The sequence below is a fragment of the Xiphias gladius genome, chromosome 18, assembly GCF_016859285.1.
Source record: "Xiphias gladius isolate SHS-SW01 ecotype Sanya breed wild chromosome 18, ASM1685928v1, whole genome shotgun sequence".
Lineage (NCBI taxonomy): Eukaryota > Metazoa > Chordata > Actinopteri > Istiophoriformes > Xiphiidae > Xiphias > Xiphias gladius.
Genome location: NC_053417.1, coordinates 13735009 through 13755205, shown reverse-complemented (window position 1 = coordinate 13755205; position 20197 = coordinate 13735009). Strand labels below are relative to the sequence as shown.

The 20197-nt window shown below is 39.8% G+C and overlaps 1 protein-coding gene across 1 annotated transcript in view; it reads left to right on the top strand.

Moving 5' to 3' along the window:
• slc16a4 (solute carrier family 16 member 4) overlaps positions 1-18377 on the top strand; it is a 20055-nt gene extending 1678 nt beyond the window's left edge. Inside the window, exons 2-9 of the mRNA XM_040153419.1 lie at positions 6225-6357; positions 6771-6903; positions 7184-7327; positions 7502-7663; positions 7821-8471; positions 13111-13322; positions 15481-15574; positions 18081-18377. Of these exons, the coding sequence (XP_040009353.1) occupies positions 6241-6357; positions 6771-6903; positions 7184-7327; positions 7502-7663; positions 7821-8471; positions 13111-13322; positions 15481-15574; positions 18081-18289 (1722 nt within the window). The 5' untranslated portion in view covers positions 6225-6240 and the 3' untranslated portion in view covers positions 18290-18377. The remainder of the gene's footprint in view (positions 1-6224; positions 6358-6770; positions 6904-7183; positions 7328-7501; positions 7664-7820; positions 8472-13110; positions 13323-15480; positions 15575-18080) is intronic.
• Positions 18378-20197: the final 1820 nt, after the last annotated feature.

Here is a 20197-nt window from a genome sequence, read left to right as displayed (position 1 = left end):
TTCTGTTTGACATCTTGGGTTTTTCAATACTGACTTTGGGCTTTTTAGCTGCAAACCTGTCTGGTCTCTGACCTACATGCCTTCCTGTGGCTGTCCCTCTTACTCTGCTTTCCACCTTCCATACTGTAGTTTTGAGTGCAACTCTGATACAATCCTGTCCATGGTTCTGTGTCTATAAAACTGATCGTGCTCAATCCTGGCCTAAATGAGCCTGAGCAGGTGTGCGAAGTTGCCAAAGCTTCCTTGTATTAACCTTAAAAGGTATAATCTGTGGTTTTAAAGTAACCGAAAGCATGGTTCCATCACTGAAATTCAAAAGAAACATTAGAAACTGCTTACAATCCCAGACTGATTAACATGCTGGGGATTTATATTTAATAAGTACATTTAAAATTGCTCCCTGATGCTGTTATAGGCTTTTGTTAAAATCAGTAGTGTTTGTGAACACAGGAATAAAATAGGCATGTATTTTCAATAATGATCAACTAAGAAACACATACATAACACGTCACTGGCAATTCCTGCTGATCTGGTCAACGCAGGGAGAGGGTGGCAATGTTTAAAGGTGAGCACTGGTTTCTTTTTCAGACGTTCTACTGGGGCTGTGTCCTACATTGCTCATTCAATTCTCCCTCTGTAATGGACAGTAGTAAAGTGAAATTTCAGACACTTATGAATTATTATCATTCTGCATAATCTCTGACAGGTGTAGTGTCGTACAACTGTAATTTTTTTGCATTTATAACATAATCCCCATGCATTGTGGGATTACTAGCAGAAAATTGTGTACATGCCATGGATACATTTCATTTTATTATTTTTTTTAACGTTCCCCTGCTAACTGCTCAGAATTCGAACACTCAAAATAACAGACGCTAAATGAAGTGCGCGATGACGGGGATTTCTGATGACCAGAGACTCTTTTTTTCACTCTTTGTAGAATACTTATTTATTAGTGTTCGGCTATGTTTCCTTTCACTCAAATGCTAAAAATGATCATTTTTGAGGAAATGAGACTGTGGCACCGTTGCACAAATTTTTTGTCACACTCTCATCAGTTTAGTTCTCACGTTTTTATGTTTGTACAAAAGAAACTGACTGTTAAGCTAATTCTGAAACTTTCTGCTTTCAGTTACGTTCTAACTGAAAAAAATGTTAGCTGTGGAGGCCAAATCCTCTAGCCCTGCTGCTACTATTATTGCTACAAGCATCATATCAATTTTTTTGCCAAGATATAGATGAGGAGATCCCGCTCCCACATCTGTCTAGTCGAACCCGCAGACTAACTGAACTACAAGGTAACCAAGAAACATTACCAAAACCTAATATTAGATTAGACGCACATTGTAAAAGTTTGAGTGAGAATGTCCTGCTGGAAGTGTGCAGTAACATGGTGTTAATACCTGACTACAAAGTGCTGATCTCCAATCCCCCCAGCGCTCCAACCCTCAGACCCCCAGCACATTTACAAACATGCACTCAAGCACACTCTGAGGACAACTTGTGAACAGCACATGGGGGAAATACTTTCCTTGCAGTACACTGGCCCAATTCATTCCCCTTTTAATCCGCTCTCTGCTCTCTGCCTAATTTGGTCTTGGCTTCTTATACGTGTCCAAGTCAGACTGAGTTAGTGATGCAGGCTGCAAAAGACCGGTGATAAACACAGCTTTACTACGCCTTCTCCTCCTACTTTGTTCAAGGTGACTTTGCTTTTCAGTGTCTGAGGCGAGGTTATATTTCATGTTCCCCACGTGTTGACAAAGTAATTAAAAAGGACTGTTTTTAATAGATATTCAACAAAGGTTTAATTTTGTTTGACATTTTCAAATGTTTCAATAACTTGATGACACACTTAGTAAAACTTAATTTATACAGCACCATTTTTTACAGGTTACAAAGTGTTTTACATCCACATCGCATTCAAAAATACATACAGGTATAACGCATATAAAAACGCAAAAGGCACACAACATCCAATCTCCACCCAGAGCACACCCTTGAAGTTATCAAATGTTAAAGAAATGCCATCCTAAAAAAGTGGGTTTTTAAATGTCGTTTAAAACAGTCAACAGACTCAGCAGATCTAATTGGAAGGGGAGGTTGTTCCAAAGTCCGGGTGTCAGGGCAGCAAAAGCGCAGTCGCCTTTGGTTTTTAGTTTGGCACGCAGTATGGTCAACAGGTTTTGGTTGGACGACCTAAGTGACCACTCGATAGTGTCAGGGCTTAGTAGCTTGGAAATGTAGACAGGAGCTAAACCATGTAAGGCCTTATAAGTGATTAAAAGAATCTTAAAATAGATCCTGAACTTCACTGGAAGCCAATGCAGTGAGGCTAAAATAGGAGTGATATGAGATCTACGGCCAGTCCTAGTTAATAGCCTAGCGGGTGCATTTTGTACGAGGTAAATATATGCCAGGGCAGCTTGACTAAGGCAAATGAAAAGGGCATTGGAGTAGTCGAGTCTGGAAAGACTGAAGGCATGAATGATACGTTTTAAGTCAGAGGCAGATAATAGTGGTCTGATTTCCGAATCGTTCCTCAGTTGAAAGAAACAGGATTGAACCAATCTGTTCACCTGGTGTTTGAATTTCAATTTAGGGTCAAACATAACTCCAAGATTCGTAGCACTAGTTTTGACACAGGGGGCAAGTGGGCCAATATGCTGAAAAATGCCACTTGAAGTTTTTCGTGCAATGATGAAAAGCTCACTTTTAACGCAGCTAAACAGTTTTGGAGAGAGTCTAGATTTCTAAAATCATCTGGTTTTGCTGAAAAATATAGCTGAGTGTCATCTACATAACAGTGATAGGCTATTCCACCAAAGCGACTGTTTATTAAAGAGAAAAGAATAGGAAAATTCAGTTGACAAATTTAAGCATATCCTAGGTCCTAGTTCACAATTCAGCTTTTTTCCCTGTTAATTTGCATAGTCGGCCAACAGAAATAATGATGCACTGTGTGTGGAAATGGAGAAGTTATTATTTTCTAGCAGTGTGTCATCGCTTTGTTTTGTAAAATATAACACAACAGTGCATTGCGTGTACTGTTTGTGATTGCTGTGTTGAATATTTCTTAATAACTCACGCTGGAACCGTGATGTCACATCCTTTTTCAGTGTGGGACAGCTTTGTTCAGCAGCAGGCTAATGTGACTGTACCTTCACCCACTTGATAGACTGTCCAGGGGGTAACCTGCCTCTAGCTCAGCGTGAGCTGGGATAGGCTTAGGGCGCCTGCAACACTGCACAGGATCAGTGGGTATAGATAATAGATAAAAATAATAATAATTAATAATAATTAGTCAAGCTTAAACCAGAGCACACTGAGGGGAGACAATCATAAGTTAAATGATAACAATGACAGAATGTTACTGTGCAGATGATTGTTATGTTTTGTGAAGATATTTATGCAAACAATTATACATGCAGCTTTAATATGATACTTAAAACATATATATACTGAATATGTGAGACAAACTGTCTAATAAAATAAAAAAATTATCTGTATGGCTGGATAGCATTTAAGACGAATGAGTAAAATATACAGTAAATGTTTTTGTGGTTTGGGTGAACTGACCCATTAAAGGCTAATGCCAGCTCCAACAACCGGACCCTGTGTAGGAACAAAATGTCTGATTATAAACAGACGTCATATAGTGTGCCGCTGGATCACCACTGGACAAGCAGATGATGGAGCATTTGTTTCTCCTAACAGAAAGTATAATTGGTGGCCTGGGGTTAGATTAAGGCTGTTCCATTTCTCTGGTCGTCTCGACTGGACACATCTTTGTCTTCTCACCAAAAAATCTTCTGACAGCATTCAGTGTACAATGAAATCAGCCATAATGCATCACTACTAAGTTGCAGTACACATCCTTCGGTAACCGTATGATTCAGTGCTCGACTTTAAATCCAGAGCAATGATAAAGACACGCAACATATGTATGTAGGACTGTTATAGGTGTCAAACTCTCTTGCTCAATCATTTGCCCTCCTAGTTCATCTCTGACCCCAGTACCGTCCCTGCATCCAACAGTAGGCTCGGTTTCTCAGTGGTTCCCCATGGAGAGCTAAAAAAAAGTTTTATTCATTTTAACTTTTAACTTTTACTCTAATTAAAAAAATTGATATCGTCTAGCATTTGTCTGGAAGTTGTGTTTCATCAAATGATTCTCAAGTCTTTGTTCTGTTTGTCCATTTTTGACAGTGTTGAAGCTAATGCATGAGTACACAAAGTCTTGAATGTTTGTTTTTTTAACAAGGCTCATTAAAAATCTGCTGATGTAAGTCAAAGACTTGGGAGGAGGATCATTCCGAGTAGAACTCAAGGTTATTCAAGGTCACGTGTTGACTGCTGGGGATGCCAAGTCAAACTCTAGTACAGGTGACTCACAACACAGGCATAAACAGGTAGCCCATGAATCGGATCTCAAAAGGAGCACAGGTTCATTTCACAAAGCTGCAGTCTTAGAGCTTAAGTCTTAACTTCATAAGTTACACATATACTGTATGCACACACAGACACACACACATGTGAAAACACATGCTGGCCAGAAGATTATGCGAACCAAACATGACATTAAGTTTAAAAAAAAAAAAGAAAAACATATAATTATCAATACAATCAGTACTCCATTATAATCCCCTTTGACCCCCTCTTCCATTTGCCAATACAAACATCAAACTGCATTATATTAAAGATCTTCAGTGGATTTACATGCACTTAAATAACCTGGTTATTCTGATTTCTACAGTAACTTGACTTCGTAAACATAAACCTGGTTTACTCAAAGTTAGCGGATGTAGGTTTTTTTTTTCACTCTTTCCCACCAAAACCAATTGCATGTATCCTTGAGGCCCTATGAATGTTTGGGATGCATTTCCTGCCATATAGCAGCTGATCTTGGGAAGAATTTGAAATCTGTATTGTTTACATCCATGTCTACCACCTGGCAGGCTTCTTCTCTGCCTTTGTTAGTGCTATGCTACATTACAGCCGCCAACTGTTGCATCGCATATGCACGACAAAGACTTACAACTGGGAAAGTGTCCAGTTGACAGCATGGGATGAAAGACAAAGTCAGTGCTGTAGCTTTAAGTCCTTGAATCCAAAGTTAACTAAATCCCAAATCTGACTAAAACAACAATGTAAGTAAGTTTGAGTGAGTTAGTCATGTTTTTAGACTGTGTGGTTTGAAGTTCATCAAAAGTTGCTTTCTAGATGCTGGTTTACTGAGTCTGGATAACTTTTATGGGGGTTTCTATGTTTTACTCTGCAAAGTTATCCAGATAACTCGGTAAAACTGCTTCCTAGAACAGCCCCAGGGTTTTTCAGTTCACAAATGAAATCTTCACAAAGTAAAAACATCATCATCAAAGCAAACTTCAGCCCATCATGCACAGGATATGCTGTTACACGCTGATGCGCTTGGAGACACAAATAATTAAGTATTTGCACTTGCTGCGACATAAACACACTTAATGTAAACACTGCTGAGACATTAAGTCCAACGTTATAGCTGTAATAAGAACAAAAGAGGTGGAAAAGTAACCAGGTGTAGCTGTACTGTAACTGACCTGTTTCACAGCTCACTGACTTAACAAGTTAACACAACATTACTGTCTACTGTCAGTTACGCATAAAGAGTCATTCTGTACCGTGACATAATGGTAACAAATTAATGTCAAATATCAGTCACCACTTTGAATGGTTCAAAATGCTTTGTGTGAGCTTTTGTTCTACAGTTTTATGGTAGGTTTCTTGAAGCAAAAACAGTTTAAGATAGAAGAAAGTCATATCACAGTTTGAGTTTTATTTAGAAAATGACTAAGCTTTTTCTTTTTTAAGAAAGAACCTGCTTGTCTTTCTTCTTTAAAAACTCTAATATGCTACATACAGACAGATATCCATACACAGAATACAAATGCATAGAATGTATTTTCCTTAAAAATACAACAGAGAAAAGCTGAAATTAACACTTAAACACACATGAGTTACTGTATGAAAGACTTTGTGGCAAATATTTTAGTGTATTTTTATAATGAATCCTCAACATTACCTTAAAATGTTGCACCATTTATTTATATATTATATATTTTATGGGAAGATATATAATGCATTTTAATGTACATTTATGGCCTGTAGTCAGATGAATGTTTCTGATTATGCAGCCCATGTGACTTTAGAGTTATTGATTTATTTTTTTATTTTATTTCTCGTAGTGAAACCAAGGTAGCCATGAACCTGTTCAGAAAGGACGCCATGAGCACAAAAAAGGAGAAGGAGAAAGAGATCCAGTATGAGGACCCTCCAGATGGAGGTTGGGGCTGGATGGTGGTGTTGCATTGCTTCCTGGTATGTCCACCTCAGTTGTTTGTGATAATCCCTCATTTCTGTGTTGAAGTTATTATTTTATTAATATGACGGTATTAAAAAGGCGTATACAGTATAATAACTTCATAAAATTAAAAAATAAGTGTTGAACTTTTTCACGGCTTTCATTCAGTACTCTCAAGTTTTTCTGAACAGGAAACATGCAAATAGTTAGCCCAATAATGTCGAAGAACAAATTACTTGTACTGCGATACTTGTGCCACTACACATCTTGACAATACTGGATAGGATATTTCTGAGTGTCCATATGTGAGTTTTACAGACCTCAGCCAAAACAACATTAATTAAGGCTGAAAAAATGTAATTAATCTACCTCACAGACAGTCTTCGTTTAGCACTGATCTTTTTCCCATCATTTTCATGTGCATGTACAGGTAAATGTCCTAGTAATGGGAACACTGAAGAGTTTTGGGATCTTCTTCGTGGCCTTCCAAGATGAGTTTGGAGGCTCAGCAGAGAGTATCAGCTGGATTGGTTCCATCATGTCGAGTCTGCGCCTGTCTGGAGGTTTGAATCGAGAAAAGCCAACTCTGTCTGCATCATCTATTTAGCTCTGAGTTCATAAACTGGATATAAAGATATTAATATCTCAGAAGTTTTTCTTATATACTGTAATTGTGTCCTCCCTACTTTATCTCCCCATTTAAAGTTGAAAGACAAGCTCAATTTCAATATCATTTGAACCCTATTTTCCTCTGCATCTTTACACTTAGGTATTGAACAGCAGAAAATCAGGAACGTTTTTAGATCCTGCGTCTTTTTGCTCCCTCTCCTGTATCTTCTGTAGCACCCATTGCCTCTGTGAGCTGTGCCAAGCTAGGAACCAGGGTCACCTCCATCGCTGGGGCGGTGCTGGTTAGCGGAGGCTTCCTCATGAGTATTTTCGCCAACAGCGTGGTGTTCCTCTATATCAGCATGGGAGTGATAGTCGGTGAGTATTTGTAAGCCAAAATGCCTCAATCAGACTCAAACTTGGTGTTTCCCTGATGACTCTGAAACCACAGAGCAAAACCAAGGTCTTTCTCTACATTTGAGGTCATTGTTTGTGAATTACTTTCCCTCGTCTGTCCTCATTCCTGTGACTGACACGGTTTACTCCTCTTAGGAATGGGATTTGCACTACTATACCAGTCCTTCTCAGTGGTCACAGCCCTGTACTTTCGAAAGAGGTTAGCGACAGCTTATGCGATCGGGCGGTCTGGGATGGGTTTGACCTTTGCCCTCGCCCCGTTCACTCAACTGCTCCTGGACCAATATGCTTGGCAAGGTAGGCATGACAAATCTCTTAATGAGCAGGCAGTATCAGAGCCTAAATTATTTATTTGATTTGTGCACAATGTATAATAAAATATGCGTTCTGGTGTATTTCCATTTTTTTTGTGTAAGGTGGCTTTATGGTCCTGAGCTCTCTTTTTCTCCCACAGGGGCGATGCTGATTCTTGGCGGTCTCATGCTGAATCTGGTGGCCTCTGGGATGCTTCTGCGACCCCTCAACGTGAAGCCTCCCATGTCAAATGCTACCTCTTCTCCCATCCAAAAGAGCCCAGCTGTTTCACTCAAGAGCTCCTCGGAGAAGGAATACACTAAGAGCTGTTTGAATGGCTCTTCACACTTATCCAATGGCATTTCCAAATCAGACTCATTCCCATCCCCTCCTACCCCTCACAGGGACACTGAGAACCTGGGGGGGCAATGTACTCAGGGACCCCAGGACCAGTCAGTGAACCCTGAACTGACCAGACTGGTCCTCAATGGTGTGAATGGCCATGAGCCTCACCATGACTTGGGTCAGTGTAAACCCACTGCTCCAGACAGCTCAGTGGAGCTCAATGGCAGCATGAATGGGTCCACCATTGTTGGATTTCCCTCACATACTAACACACACAGTGAGGTGACTGTCAAAAAAGCCAAAGTACTGGATTTCTCCTTGCTAAAGGACCCATTCTTTTGCATCTACACTTGGTCTTTGGTCTTCAGCCAGCTGGCCTACTTCATCCCCTATTTCCACCTGTCTGCCCGAGCCAGAACCCTGGGCATCGATGCCATGGATGCTTCGTTTATCATCTCTGTGGCAGGTGAGGCACACATTGGTCAAAAGTTCTGACAGTGCTGTTGTGATCCACCTGAGTTTATTTGCTCTCTCGACGAGGGTTATATAGGAAAATTTACACCACTATCATGTTTGTTCGTACATCTGGTTCTCTCAGGTTAGCAAGACTGGAAAAGCAGAAACAGCTCAACTGACTAATTCACTAATTGATATGTTATATCTCTTTTGTTAAATGTGTACAAAAACTGAAAAAATATCCAAGACAATGAGGCATATACATACACAAACATGAGAAAATTGGGTATTCACATGTAGAGGTTTTTGTTATATGGACATGTGGTGTCAGACCAATCATATCCCTAAAATAGCAGACAGGTAAAGGGTTAACACAACAAGAGAAGGTAGTGAAGAAAATCCCTTCTTTAACTTCACTGTGACGACAAAATAAGTAATAAGCATATTTAAAAAAAATCACACTCAGAAAATAAGCTTATTGTTAGAATAGGTCCTTTTTTGTCATCTGAAGTGGAGAAGGGAGGATCTTGATGATGAAAACTCCAGCAACACTTTTAAGAAAACCTTTATTGTTACAAGCTATGTTTTCCAGCTTAAAGCCATCATTAAAGTCACCCTTTATACAGTATGAAGAAGTATGAAAAGATAAAAAAACAGCCAATCACATATAGAATACAGGCAATACAGCAATCAGTGACTGAGTTGTTTTAGCATGGCCTTCTAAGGGTTGGGTCCTGCTCAGCCAGAACTAGTTAATTAAATGTTTGTCTGATCACATCGAGAATCAGATCAAGGGCATATAGTTTTTTTCCGAAAGGCCAGTGAAAAGCTAGCTGTCATATCATTTAAATATGGGGATAATGGCACACATTATTAGACAGTCTCTTCTGGAAGGTATACATAGTACTGCACTCTGTTGTTCACAAGAAAAGTAAAAGAAATACTGCAGTTGTATCAAGAACGAAAGATGAGAATCCTTGGAAGAGAATACTCCAATCCTTGGCTTCTCTCTTGCGTCCGCACAGCTAATTGCAGTGGGAATATCGACTCGTCGGTTTTGGAAATTTACAGAAGTTGTCGGACAAAGTTCTGCTTAATCCGACGTTGAACGGCTGTGAGGAAAGGGGGTTTCCAAAGCTATTCAACTACATTACAAGCAGTTCTGAAGGAGCCTACTGGCTGCTTAAAAGAAATTATCAATAGCAATATATAGCTTCTCTCCTCTCTAATGAAAGTCAGAACTGGTGGGTTTTATAAAAAAAACAAAAACCTGTTCATTACAAAAGCTGTTGCACAAATTTTTGTCTTTCGATCAGACACCATGCATTTGATTTTGTCTGAAATTTGGATAAAGCATAAAGTTGAAGAAAAACGATCACACTCTTAATAAATCTGACAGACTCCAGACTGAATAGACAATGGACTGCTGCTGTTTGTCATACAATGTGGCTTCCAGCAGGGATTTCACAGTGACTGTGAAGAGGGAGGTCCAGGTTTCTTTAAGACTCAGTTTAAGAGGCGATGCAAAAAAAGTCCTCAGTCAACATCTAAGCATTAATTATTTGTGAGCTGTTCAGACTCTGCAGTCTTATGTAATGAATGTGCTTACATAAAAGCTGAACTTTGGTCCACTGGCCAGGGCGGGTGGGTTCAGCAGTATGCCACTGATGAGGCCACTCCATATGAACAGAAAACCGCATTAACATTTTGACCACAGACCACATGTGTGTGTAATTCTTTAAGAGTGCTCGGTCAGGCTTTGTGAATAATTGAAATGCTCCAGATGAGGTTGTGTGTTTATGAGTTACATGCTTCTGTTTTGTAATGTCTCCCTCAGTAATCAGTACTCAGCAGATAGAGATAATATTACCTTTGAAAGGTGTCTTTTAGATAATGATAATGACTGTTAATTGGCCTGAAGCACATCTGCTATCACAGGCTATCACAATAAAGGTAGAGGGTGTGAGAGATGCTATATGTGTTACAATAAGATGGTAACACAAGAAGTGCTGACATTTCATACATTTTTAAAATTGTTTTATATTTCACATCTCTTCAATGTAAAATGACATCTGATCGTTTGCATTGTGCATCACTGCTCTGTTTGACTTTTGAGGACATATGTGTGGTTTTAGATTGCCTGAAGGACTGTTTATGTGATACATTTTGTGTTTCGAAAAAAAAAAAAGTCATTTTGAAGTATGGTATGTAGACTGCCTGGATAAATAAAGTCTTTCCTCTGTCAGCATTGATGCAACAGCAGCTGGACAGCACCACTGCTACAGAAAATGGGGAAAAGGAAAGAGAAAGGTCTCAAGAAAACACTAAGTCCTGCAAGAGAAACAGTTTGGGTGAAAATGTTTATGGATTGAGCTAAAACTATGATTGGTGGTCAAGTAACATGGCTGTATAAGATTACAAAGGATACACTAAAATTAACGGACAAAGATGCTCTAAGGTTTCTTAAACCAATCTCTGTGGAATCTTGTTTATAGAGCTGTAACAAAAGCCAGATGATATAGATGTCTGATGGACTGTTTATTTACTAAGATGAGCTTTATGCCAGTGATCAGTGCCAGCGAGCAGCAGGTAACACGTTTGTTCTGTCACATTCTCTGGTCATGTGCACTGTAATGAGAGAGAAAGAGAGACAGAGCTAGGGAGACGGGGTGCCACCCACACTACAAAGCCACCATCCCAGTGTCCCGCTGTCCCTCTTTCCCCGACCCAGCGCTTCTCATAGAGGCCTATTGACTGGGCTGAGCAAGGGAGGCCACTATCGTCCGGGTCAGTCTTTTCGTCAACTCTCAGCCACTAACACTGGAGCTAACTGGAGTCGCTAAGCAACAGCTAACTGAGTAAAGTTGCTGGCGTCGCGACAAGAGGGGCTCCCAATTTTGTTCAAGTCCAGTTCTAAAGTGGCTGATACTTTGCAGAGGATCACTGAGGCGGCAATACGTACAAAAGAGGAAGCAAGACAAGCCAGCAACAACCTCAGAGAAGCTGGGAAAACCAATATGCCTTTTATAACCCTTTGCTTTAATCTAGTGACAAAATGTCCTTCTTTGAAGCAAAGGGAATGGCATTTCTCCATGCCTTGCAACCCTCCCATGGTTGGTTAATGCCCAGAGGCATTCACGTAGACCTTCCATACCTGTTAGCACAACAGAGAGAAATGAACAGAATAATGTCCCTGGTGCACTTGGCTTAAGGTGCTTCTTGGAGAGGCCAAATTTAAACTGCATTGTACTGAGTTTGAACACGAGCAGCTGCAGGCCTGGACAAACCTGCTGAGGCTAAAACACACAAACAAACTCACAACTCGTCTGTATGCAAGCAGGGGACACCCCAGGACATTGTCTTGGGTCGCTAGAGGAGGACACACAAACACAGCACAGCTGCCTCATGTCATCTTTCTAACCTTGGAGGAGAGAGACGCTCTAGATTCTGTTATGTAAGAAAAGCAGAGATGTTCACTGACGAGGCACTTCATTGTTTCTTCATTTGGATTTCATTCAAAGCCTTAAAGAATGAAAATCATCCTCTTTTACCATCCACGTGTGGATTTCTGTAGATATACTTTAATATCATTTAAATATGCATAATTTACTTGGTAAAAGTACTGTATGCAAACTCATGTTGAACAAAATTTCCTTCTGTTTTGGGTTCAAGCTGAGTGTCAATGGCTGCAGCCTTTGCAGTTGTTGTGCAGAGGCTGAACAAAGGATGGGCAACTGTGATCTGCACAGAACCAGTTTGTTTCATTGATCAATGCCTAACCGCAGCCTGCTTGTAGCTATTCCTGTGACAGTCAATACACCACTGCAGTTTCCACACCGTCTATCGCATTCCAGTTGACCTCAGCAGACAGCAGCACGTATCTGCCCAGTCATCATACCTGAGTGGAGCAAACAATCAATCAAATGGGATAGAGTGCATAATGAGTAGTAGCGTGAGTGGTTGCTGCCAGTGTTTTTACAGATGTTAACAGAAGATTATGTTGCCACCCAATGTTTCTGGTACAGTAACGTTTTTGTTTCAGAGAACAGGGACGACGGGACTCATCTGCACTTCACGTTTGATGCTAATGCAGTCCTGTGTTGCTTTGCTGCAGAGCGTCATTCATTTCTCACATTCTGTCTTTGCCCCACCCTCACACACATACACACCCACACCCAAACACACACACACAGACTTTTTCCACTATCCCCATGGGGACACTCATAGAGAATGTCAGGCGTCTTGATTATTGGAGGCGTTTTTATATCAATGTGAAGACAGCAGCTCTTTCCAAAGAGCATCTTCCTTAATATTTTATTGTACTGTATGTGTTCCCCAGCCTGCTTCTCTTCTCTCATCCCTTCCTTTTAAGAGACTGTTGGAAACATTTTTCAGGGAGTAGAGTTTGTGTAGGATTTGTGTAGCCATCACAAATCCTTGTACTTGCCCTTTTTCTTATTTTCACTCTCACCTTTCATTTATTCTTTCCTTCACATTTTACTTTGAATAAAATTATTTGTAATGCTATCTTTTCTTCCATTGTTTCAACACATTTTCAATATTTTTTTCAAATTTGACTCTCACCCTTCACTCTGTCCCAGTTTCTCATCCACCCATCCATCCACCTCATCTGTTTGCCTCTGTCGCAGGTATCACAGAGACCATCGCTCAGCTGGCCTCGGGCTGGGTGACGGACAGGAACCTGTTTCATAAATACCACTACCACAAAGCCTACCTGATCCTCTGTGGCCTGGTCAACCTGCTCTCCCCACTGGCAACCTCCTACATCCTGCTGATGGTTTACGCTGTCTTCTTTGCCATCTTCTGTGGCGGCTACATGGCTCTGCTGCTGCCCGTTCTAGTAAGGCGAACATCTTCTCTGAACAGTGCTATGCATTTGTTAAATCAATCTCTATTAATAGTTCACAGGGTTGTAATTTTCAGTAATGTTTTATTACGGGTCCCATGGATTTGCATAATATCCTAGAAAAGAACTTGTATGTAAATGAAGAGTAAAGAATAAAGTTTCCACTAATGTATAAACAAGACTACGAGTCTGCAGCCATGCTAGTGTCTCTATGAGGCTTTATTTACAGGTACAGCGGTGCTTTGAGCTGAATGCTAACGTCAGAATTCTAACATGCTGACGTTTAGCAGATAAAATGTGTACCATTTTCACTATCTTAGTTTAGCCTGCTAGCCTGCTAGCATTTGCTAATTAGCTCTAAACGCAAGTACAGCTAAAGCAGATGGGAATGTCACGGGTTTTGCAGGTTTTTGATCATAAACCAAAGTATTGGACAAATTTAAATTCTGACTTGATGATGGCGCTAGGTCAGAGGATCAATCAAGTGATTACAAGTCATTCTGTGGAGATAATGAAATTTGGTACCAAATTTCATGGGGATTCATTCAATAGTTGTCGAAACATTTTACCCAAAGCCAAGTTAAGGGACTGTCACAATCATTAGGATATGTCGTTTGGGAACCATTAATGTCTGTACAAAATTTCATGGCAATCCATCAATTAGTTTTCAAGAAATTTCTGTCTGGACCAAAGTGGTGGACCAACACAACATTGCTAAAAATGAATGAAAATATACATGTGTATAAATCGAGCAGTTCTTTTAGAGAAATTGTCAAATTCAACAACTGCTTATAAACTCAACATAACTAACTAAACTCAAAAAACGTTTTTTTTTTCCCTATAAGGAGTGACTAATTAAATAATTCTTTTCAGTGAACTTGCAAGTAAATTATTAAGAAATTACAGACCCATAAAATAAACTGTTACCTAACTTTAACGGATAAATTCAAAGGTCTAAAAAAATGTTTCAACTAGGCAATAGCCTTAAAATTGTTGTCCAGAAATAAATACAGTCATGGTTTCACATTACATTACAGGGCAGGGCAAAGAGTAAAAGTAATTATGAAAAAAATTTAAACTGAAAACCATGTTTTAGAAAATCAGTATAGATTAGTCAGGGGGGTTAAATGTTGCTGAATCTGTGGTACCCTTAGATAGTACCGCAGTGTGCTCTTTCAGTATCATTTGTCTTTTCACACAATCCCACCAGCATCACTCTCACTATATTATCAGTCTGCAGTTCATTTACCATGCAAGACCCTACAGTATCAGACTCTACAATCTGGTGAATTCAAAATAAGTGTATTTGTGTGTCGGGACTTTTGTACCATGTAAAGGTGAAGTGGATTTATTTCTTCATTGTGTCACACACTGAAAGGGGAAAGTATCCTTGTAACAGATTATTGGAGATTTTTCTCAACTGCCGTTAGGGGTGGAGCAACATATTAAGTCAGCGAGTATCCAGTATCTTGAGGTCGTATCACACCTGAAAACAACAACACGAGGACATACTGTATGTGGTGTGATTTCACTCGGCGATGGTGTGGTCACAAAGGCCAAGACATGCCTCTGGGCCTAAGTGGTGACAAGTGTGACTATGAATAGTAGAGCCAAAACAAAACAGTTTCCTTCATTCGGTTGATGTAAATTAAAGCTGTTCTGCCTGCTTATGTAAATCAATGACTTTCCTGACAAGGGTTTTTTTCATAGAGAGTTAAAAAAGGGAGATTTGGTACTTGTTTACATCTCCTAAAACATACTGTCATCTCACCAACTGGCAAGCAAGGGCTGTTGTGATGTTAGCTCACAGTTAAGGGGGTTTACAACAAAGTCCCTTAGCTGTTCTAAAATCGCTCTGGGGGAATATTTCTTTAAATATTTTGAATTTTTTTTTTTTACAGATAATCCATCATGTTGAACTTTTTGTTTGTTTGTTTACACCATACTTGAATAGCCAATGATGACAGCTTCCTTGGAGCTATTTTTTTTTTTTTAATTGTTCTGTGCTTTGGAAAATGTAGTTATAATACGGTCGTCATGTGAAGTATAAGTGATTTGTACAGAACTAAAACATACAAAACACCGATTACTGGCAGTTACAAGTCCCAGTGTGTGAAGAGCTTGAGGCTGAATGTGTTGTTCTGCTCTGCAGGTTGATCTCGTGGGGTCGGAGAAACTCAACAACTCCATGGGCTTCTCCATGTTCTTTGTCGGCCTGGGTTGCCTCACAGGGCCTCCTTTGGCAGGTGAGTAGATCACGTCATGGAAAACCTTCAGGAGTCACACATGTGCTAACCCACTTTTCCACATTGCACACAATAACAAACACATACAGTACATATGCACTGCATATGCATGGATTGTAGCCATGATATTACTTTTCTAAAGTGATTTGTTACACAAAGGGTAAGGTGAAGTTCGTACATGTGTTTCTGTGTGTGTGTGTGTGTGTGTGTGTGTGTGTGTGTGTGTGTGTGTGTGTCGGCCCATAAGAGCTTCAGACGGGGAGTGAGTGAGTGGAGGGATCAGTGAAGGGTTGATAAGCCTCTCTTATGAACATATATTTTTTGGAGGGGTGTTGCAGCACATATTTTCACGGGGCCCTGAATTCCGTGCAGTGCCTCCAAGTGTGTGTCTGCCTGGCTGTGTGCATGCAGCCACTATGGAGTGTGAAAACTGAAACTCGCAGGAGAAAAACAACCTATAGTTAGTGCAGCCCTCCATGCAGACTGGGATTTTAGGGTTGCTTCAACGAAAATTCATACAGGGGTTACTGGGTCAAATTTCATCCTGCCTACAAGCAAGTCATGTTTTCATGGCAGGGTTTGAGTCACTTTGTTTAAGTGATGGCAGATTGCCTTTGTTAGTCTTAGAGAGCTGTTTCTAATCTGGGATCAGTGTTTTGTTACAGTGTTTTCGTTACATCAGATTGTTGCGTATACCTTCTAATGAACTATGCCTTTTCTAGGTCAGCTAAAAAAAAAAAATACCTGCCACATCAATCATATGGTCAAAACATGAACTGGTGTCTGCACTAAACCAGTTTTTCTTTGATATATGGAACACTGACACTTGCACAGAACTTGTGCAACATGTCTCATCATGATTAACACATACATTCACCCATACATTTTTTTTCTGTGAATACGTGAGTTATTTCCAGGAAAAAATAACTCTTCTTACCCTTATTGCTCACATTTGGCCCCAGTTAGAGTGGGGGGTTCCCTCGATCCTATTGACATGGTCCCTGCCCACTGTGTTGGGCAATCGCTTCAGAGCAGCTTATGGATTTCGGGGTTGAAACGTGACTAATGACCCCCTTTAGGGTGGCACGGAAATAGCATGTGGCTCTGTTTACCATCCCTGTGGCTCAAATAAGAAACTAATGTAAGGCAAACTATGGTCCCTCCTTCAGGCCACAGGTTGTGATAACATCCCTGTTGTCCAATTCCTCCCCTCAGGATAACAAACTGTCTGTTAACTGTCTCAGCAGCAGCTGTAGGGGTCATACCTACTTTTTATTTGTGTCACATCGATTCACCTGTTTGAAATGAAATGTCATGTCAACGTGGCTCGTGTAAAGAAAACTAATAAGAACACAGGAAGTTACGGTATGAAGTTACAGTATACTGCCACCTGCAGTATAGTTTACACTAAGGTCACGCATTCTAAACGTGAACCCTCACCATGCTGTAATGTGACATATGAAGAAAGTAAAAGCTTGTCAAATGGGGAATATAAAGAGTTATAAGAGTTACATAACCATTATGGAAGAAAACACCATCTTAAATTAACTGTATAATATTGAAAAACTTTCCTCAAAACTTATTTTATAAACAATTGTCCATGGAAGCTCTAGCACCACCTTTTAAATTTGAAGCATCATTTTTTAATAGTTTATAAGTTGCGACTAGTGGCTTAATTTACTGATGTTTTGTAAAGCAATTATAAGCTATTAATAAGAAATGTTTGGGTTGCCAGGTTATGAAAAATATATTTTTGATGGCATTATTCCTTATTATACATGTTCATAGTGCATTGATTAATATTCAGGGGTTTTTCACTTCCTAATAAGCAATCAAATGTGCAGTTAAAAATGTTAATAAATAAATAGACTTTTTTCAATAATCCTTCAAGTCTGAGTTATAAACATTAGAACGTTTTTTTTAATCAATGCATTTTGGTTGGGACACTGTGCAGGTCCTTCCCATAAGGCTGTGGGTCAAACTGTCCATTAGCTGGCTTTTCTTGAATAACGAAAGAGCTAAAACCAGACATCAGATGGAATGTCAGTCAGACATACAGACCACGATTTTGCTGGAAGACAGCAAAAGGCAAACAAAGGAATTTTTCACAACCTGGCAACCCAAAAGTTGTTCTTATTAATTGCATATTGATTATCTACTATTCAGTTGCTCAAAGTATTACTACCAGCCTTTATTACTATAGAACAGTTCAGGGTTGTAAAAAGTATTGTTTCACTATTTATACACACATAGAGCAGAAAAAATAAATAAAAACTGGAATGCAGTCAGTTTACATGTGCTGCGAATTCATCCCAACTTGTTTTTGTGCCTTTTTCTTTGAATGTCTGTGGTCTACGGACATAAACTAGACACTTAGTGAAAGCCCCCCATCAGCACTTTCAACTGCTTTCCTCAGCTTGTCTCAACATGATATACAAATAAAGTTATGCACCGATGAATAGACTTAAAACTCTTAAAGTGTTCCTATGTTGCTGGTGTTTTGCAGGGTTCCTATACGATTACACTCAGACGTACGACTGTTCTTTCTACCTGGCTGGGCTCTGCTATCTGCTCTCCTCCATCTCCCTGTTCATGGAGCCGCTGGCTCAGCGCTGGAAGGCCAGGAAGAAACTTGCTCAGGCCAAGAGAGCAGAAAGCAGCTGTAAGACCAACGGCTGTTTCACCTCCGACCGCCTGCAGAACGGCGCTGTGTAGGAATGACACCCAGGGAAGGCCTTCGATCTTGAACCAGCATGCTCATGACTTGCAGTGGGCCTGCATACCTTGGACCTTGGACTCCAGCTTAAAGTCGGGACCTAAGTGACCCTTCATTTCTGCAGGAGCATAACATAGGCCAGGGAGAAGAAGAATATGACCACCGTAACATGATGTCTAAGAACATACAGTAGTCGGGATGTTGGTGAATAGATGATTATTTTGAACTTATGAAAGCCAAAATTTTAGTGTGCTGCGATATATTTTATCCCGTTCTTGTTCTTATCGGAGGTAAATGCATCAAAACCGAAGATGATCCCCTACATACCACATCCAGCACATTTTAATATTAGCAGCTTTGCAACCATAACCTATTGAAGCGTAATCTAATTCTCTTTTCCAATGCAACAATGAAAAAACTCTCACCTTTGCAGTAACACTTCATTGCCGTAAACTAAGCTGTGCTGTTGAGCTCAACATCCTGTCTTCAACTGATTTTTCTGTGATGACATTAATGGAAGCACATATCCATGAAGGAATGCTTTCGACCTGATTTTCTTAGAAGCCTTTCCCTGAATCTGTAAACCTGAACTCGCTGAAATGCACTTTGGGCCAAGTTGTGATTATGCTGCATGACATTTCCTCTGACCTTTAACTGGCAGATAGTTAAGATACTGAGCAACCGCAAAATTGCTGCCTGCCTCTGTGGCACAATGTGTAATTTGCTCTATGGAGCCAAAAAGCAGTAACTGCTTCAGTAGTTTGATAGAGAAAAAAAAATATCTCTCACCTCAACCTGATGTATGGCACGTGCAAGCATTTAGAGGTATAACCAGTGTGCTTGTTTTGTTTGATGCACACTCATATTCTTGTATTTATATCTTTATTATTAATGTTCTGAATGCTTTTTTTCTACAAACTACTTCAGCATACTTTCCCATAGACACACCTTTCAAACTTCCAGTGTTTTCGGATATCTTGCCTCTGACTTTTTTTTTTTTTTTACCATAGAAATGTATAGGCAACATGTTCAAAATTTGAACACACCTGTCATCTTTAACCATTTTATGTTCCTCATCAACCCCTTCATACTTATTCATACTTTCACCTGAATACTACCCTTTGGAAGTTGAAGCTTTTTCAGAGAATTTTAGAAATTATAACGGCTGATGGCACTGACCTCTGCCAATGGAGCATTCAAGGGAAGTGGGAACATAAACTGACCCTTTAATTTCTTTCACTGCTTTCACATAAAGTTAGCCTCTCACCCTATTTACACTGCTCATGCTGCGCACACTTGAACTGCCTCCCACATTTCCACTTTAGCTGAAATATCAACTGCTTAAATTTCAGCAGACAGTTTAACTACTTTCAGCAGTAGACACAGCGACTGACATTCCACCTGATTTCAGTGTCTATAAGTAAACTTAAACTGATTTTTACTCTTCAATTGTTGAGCTATTTTAACTGACATTCATCTACTGTCACTGCTCACATAGCAATGGACACTTCAACGTTTTACAGTGCACACACTTCAACTATCTCTCGTGTTTCAGTTAAAATTTTGACTCATTTCATCATTTACAGTTGAACTGACATTTCAGCTTTTATTTGTAAAACTACAAATGCCAATTCAACTGCTTTTTATCTCTTACACTGACAAGTCAGCTGACATTTCAGTTGCTTTCATTGCTTAGACATCAACTAAAAATACAGCTGCTTTTATTTCTTACTCTTCAGCTGCTTTGTTTTTACTCTTTAGCTGCCAGTTCAACTACTTTCAGCAGTTGCATACAAACTGAATGAACTTGAAAATTAAATTTCAAGTGCTTTTAGCCATTACACATCAACTTATTGCAGCTGCTTTCAGCTTGAACACTTCAACTGACACCTCAGCCCCTTTCAGTG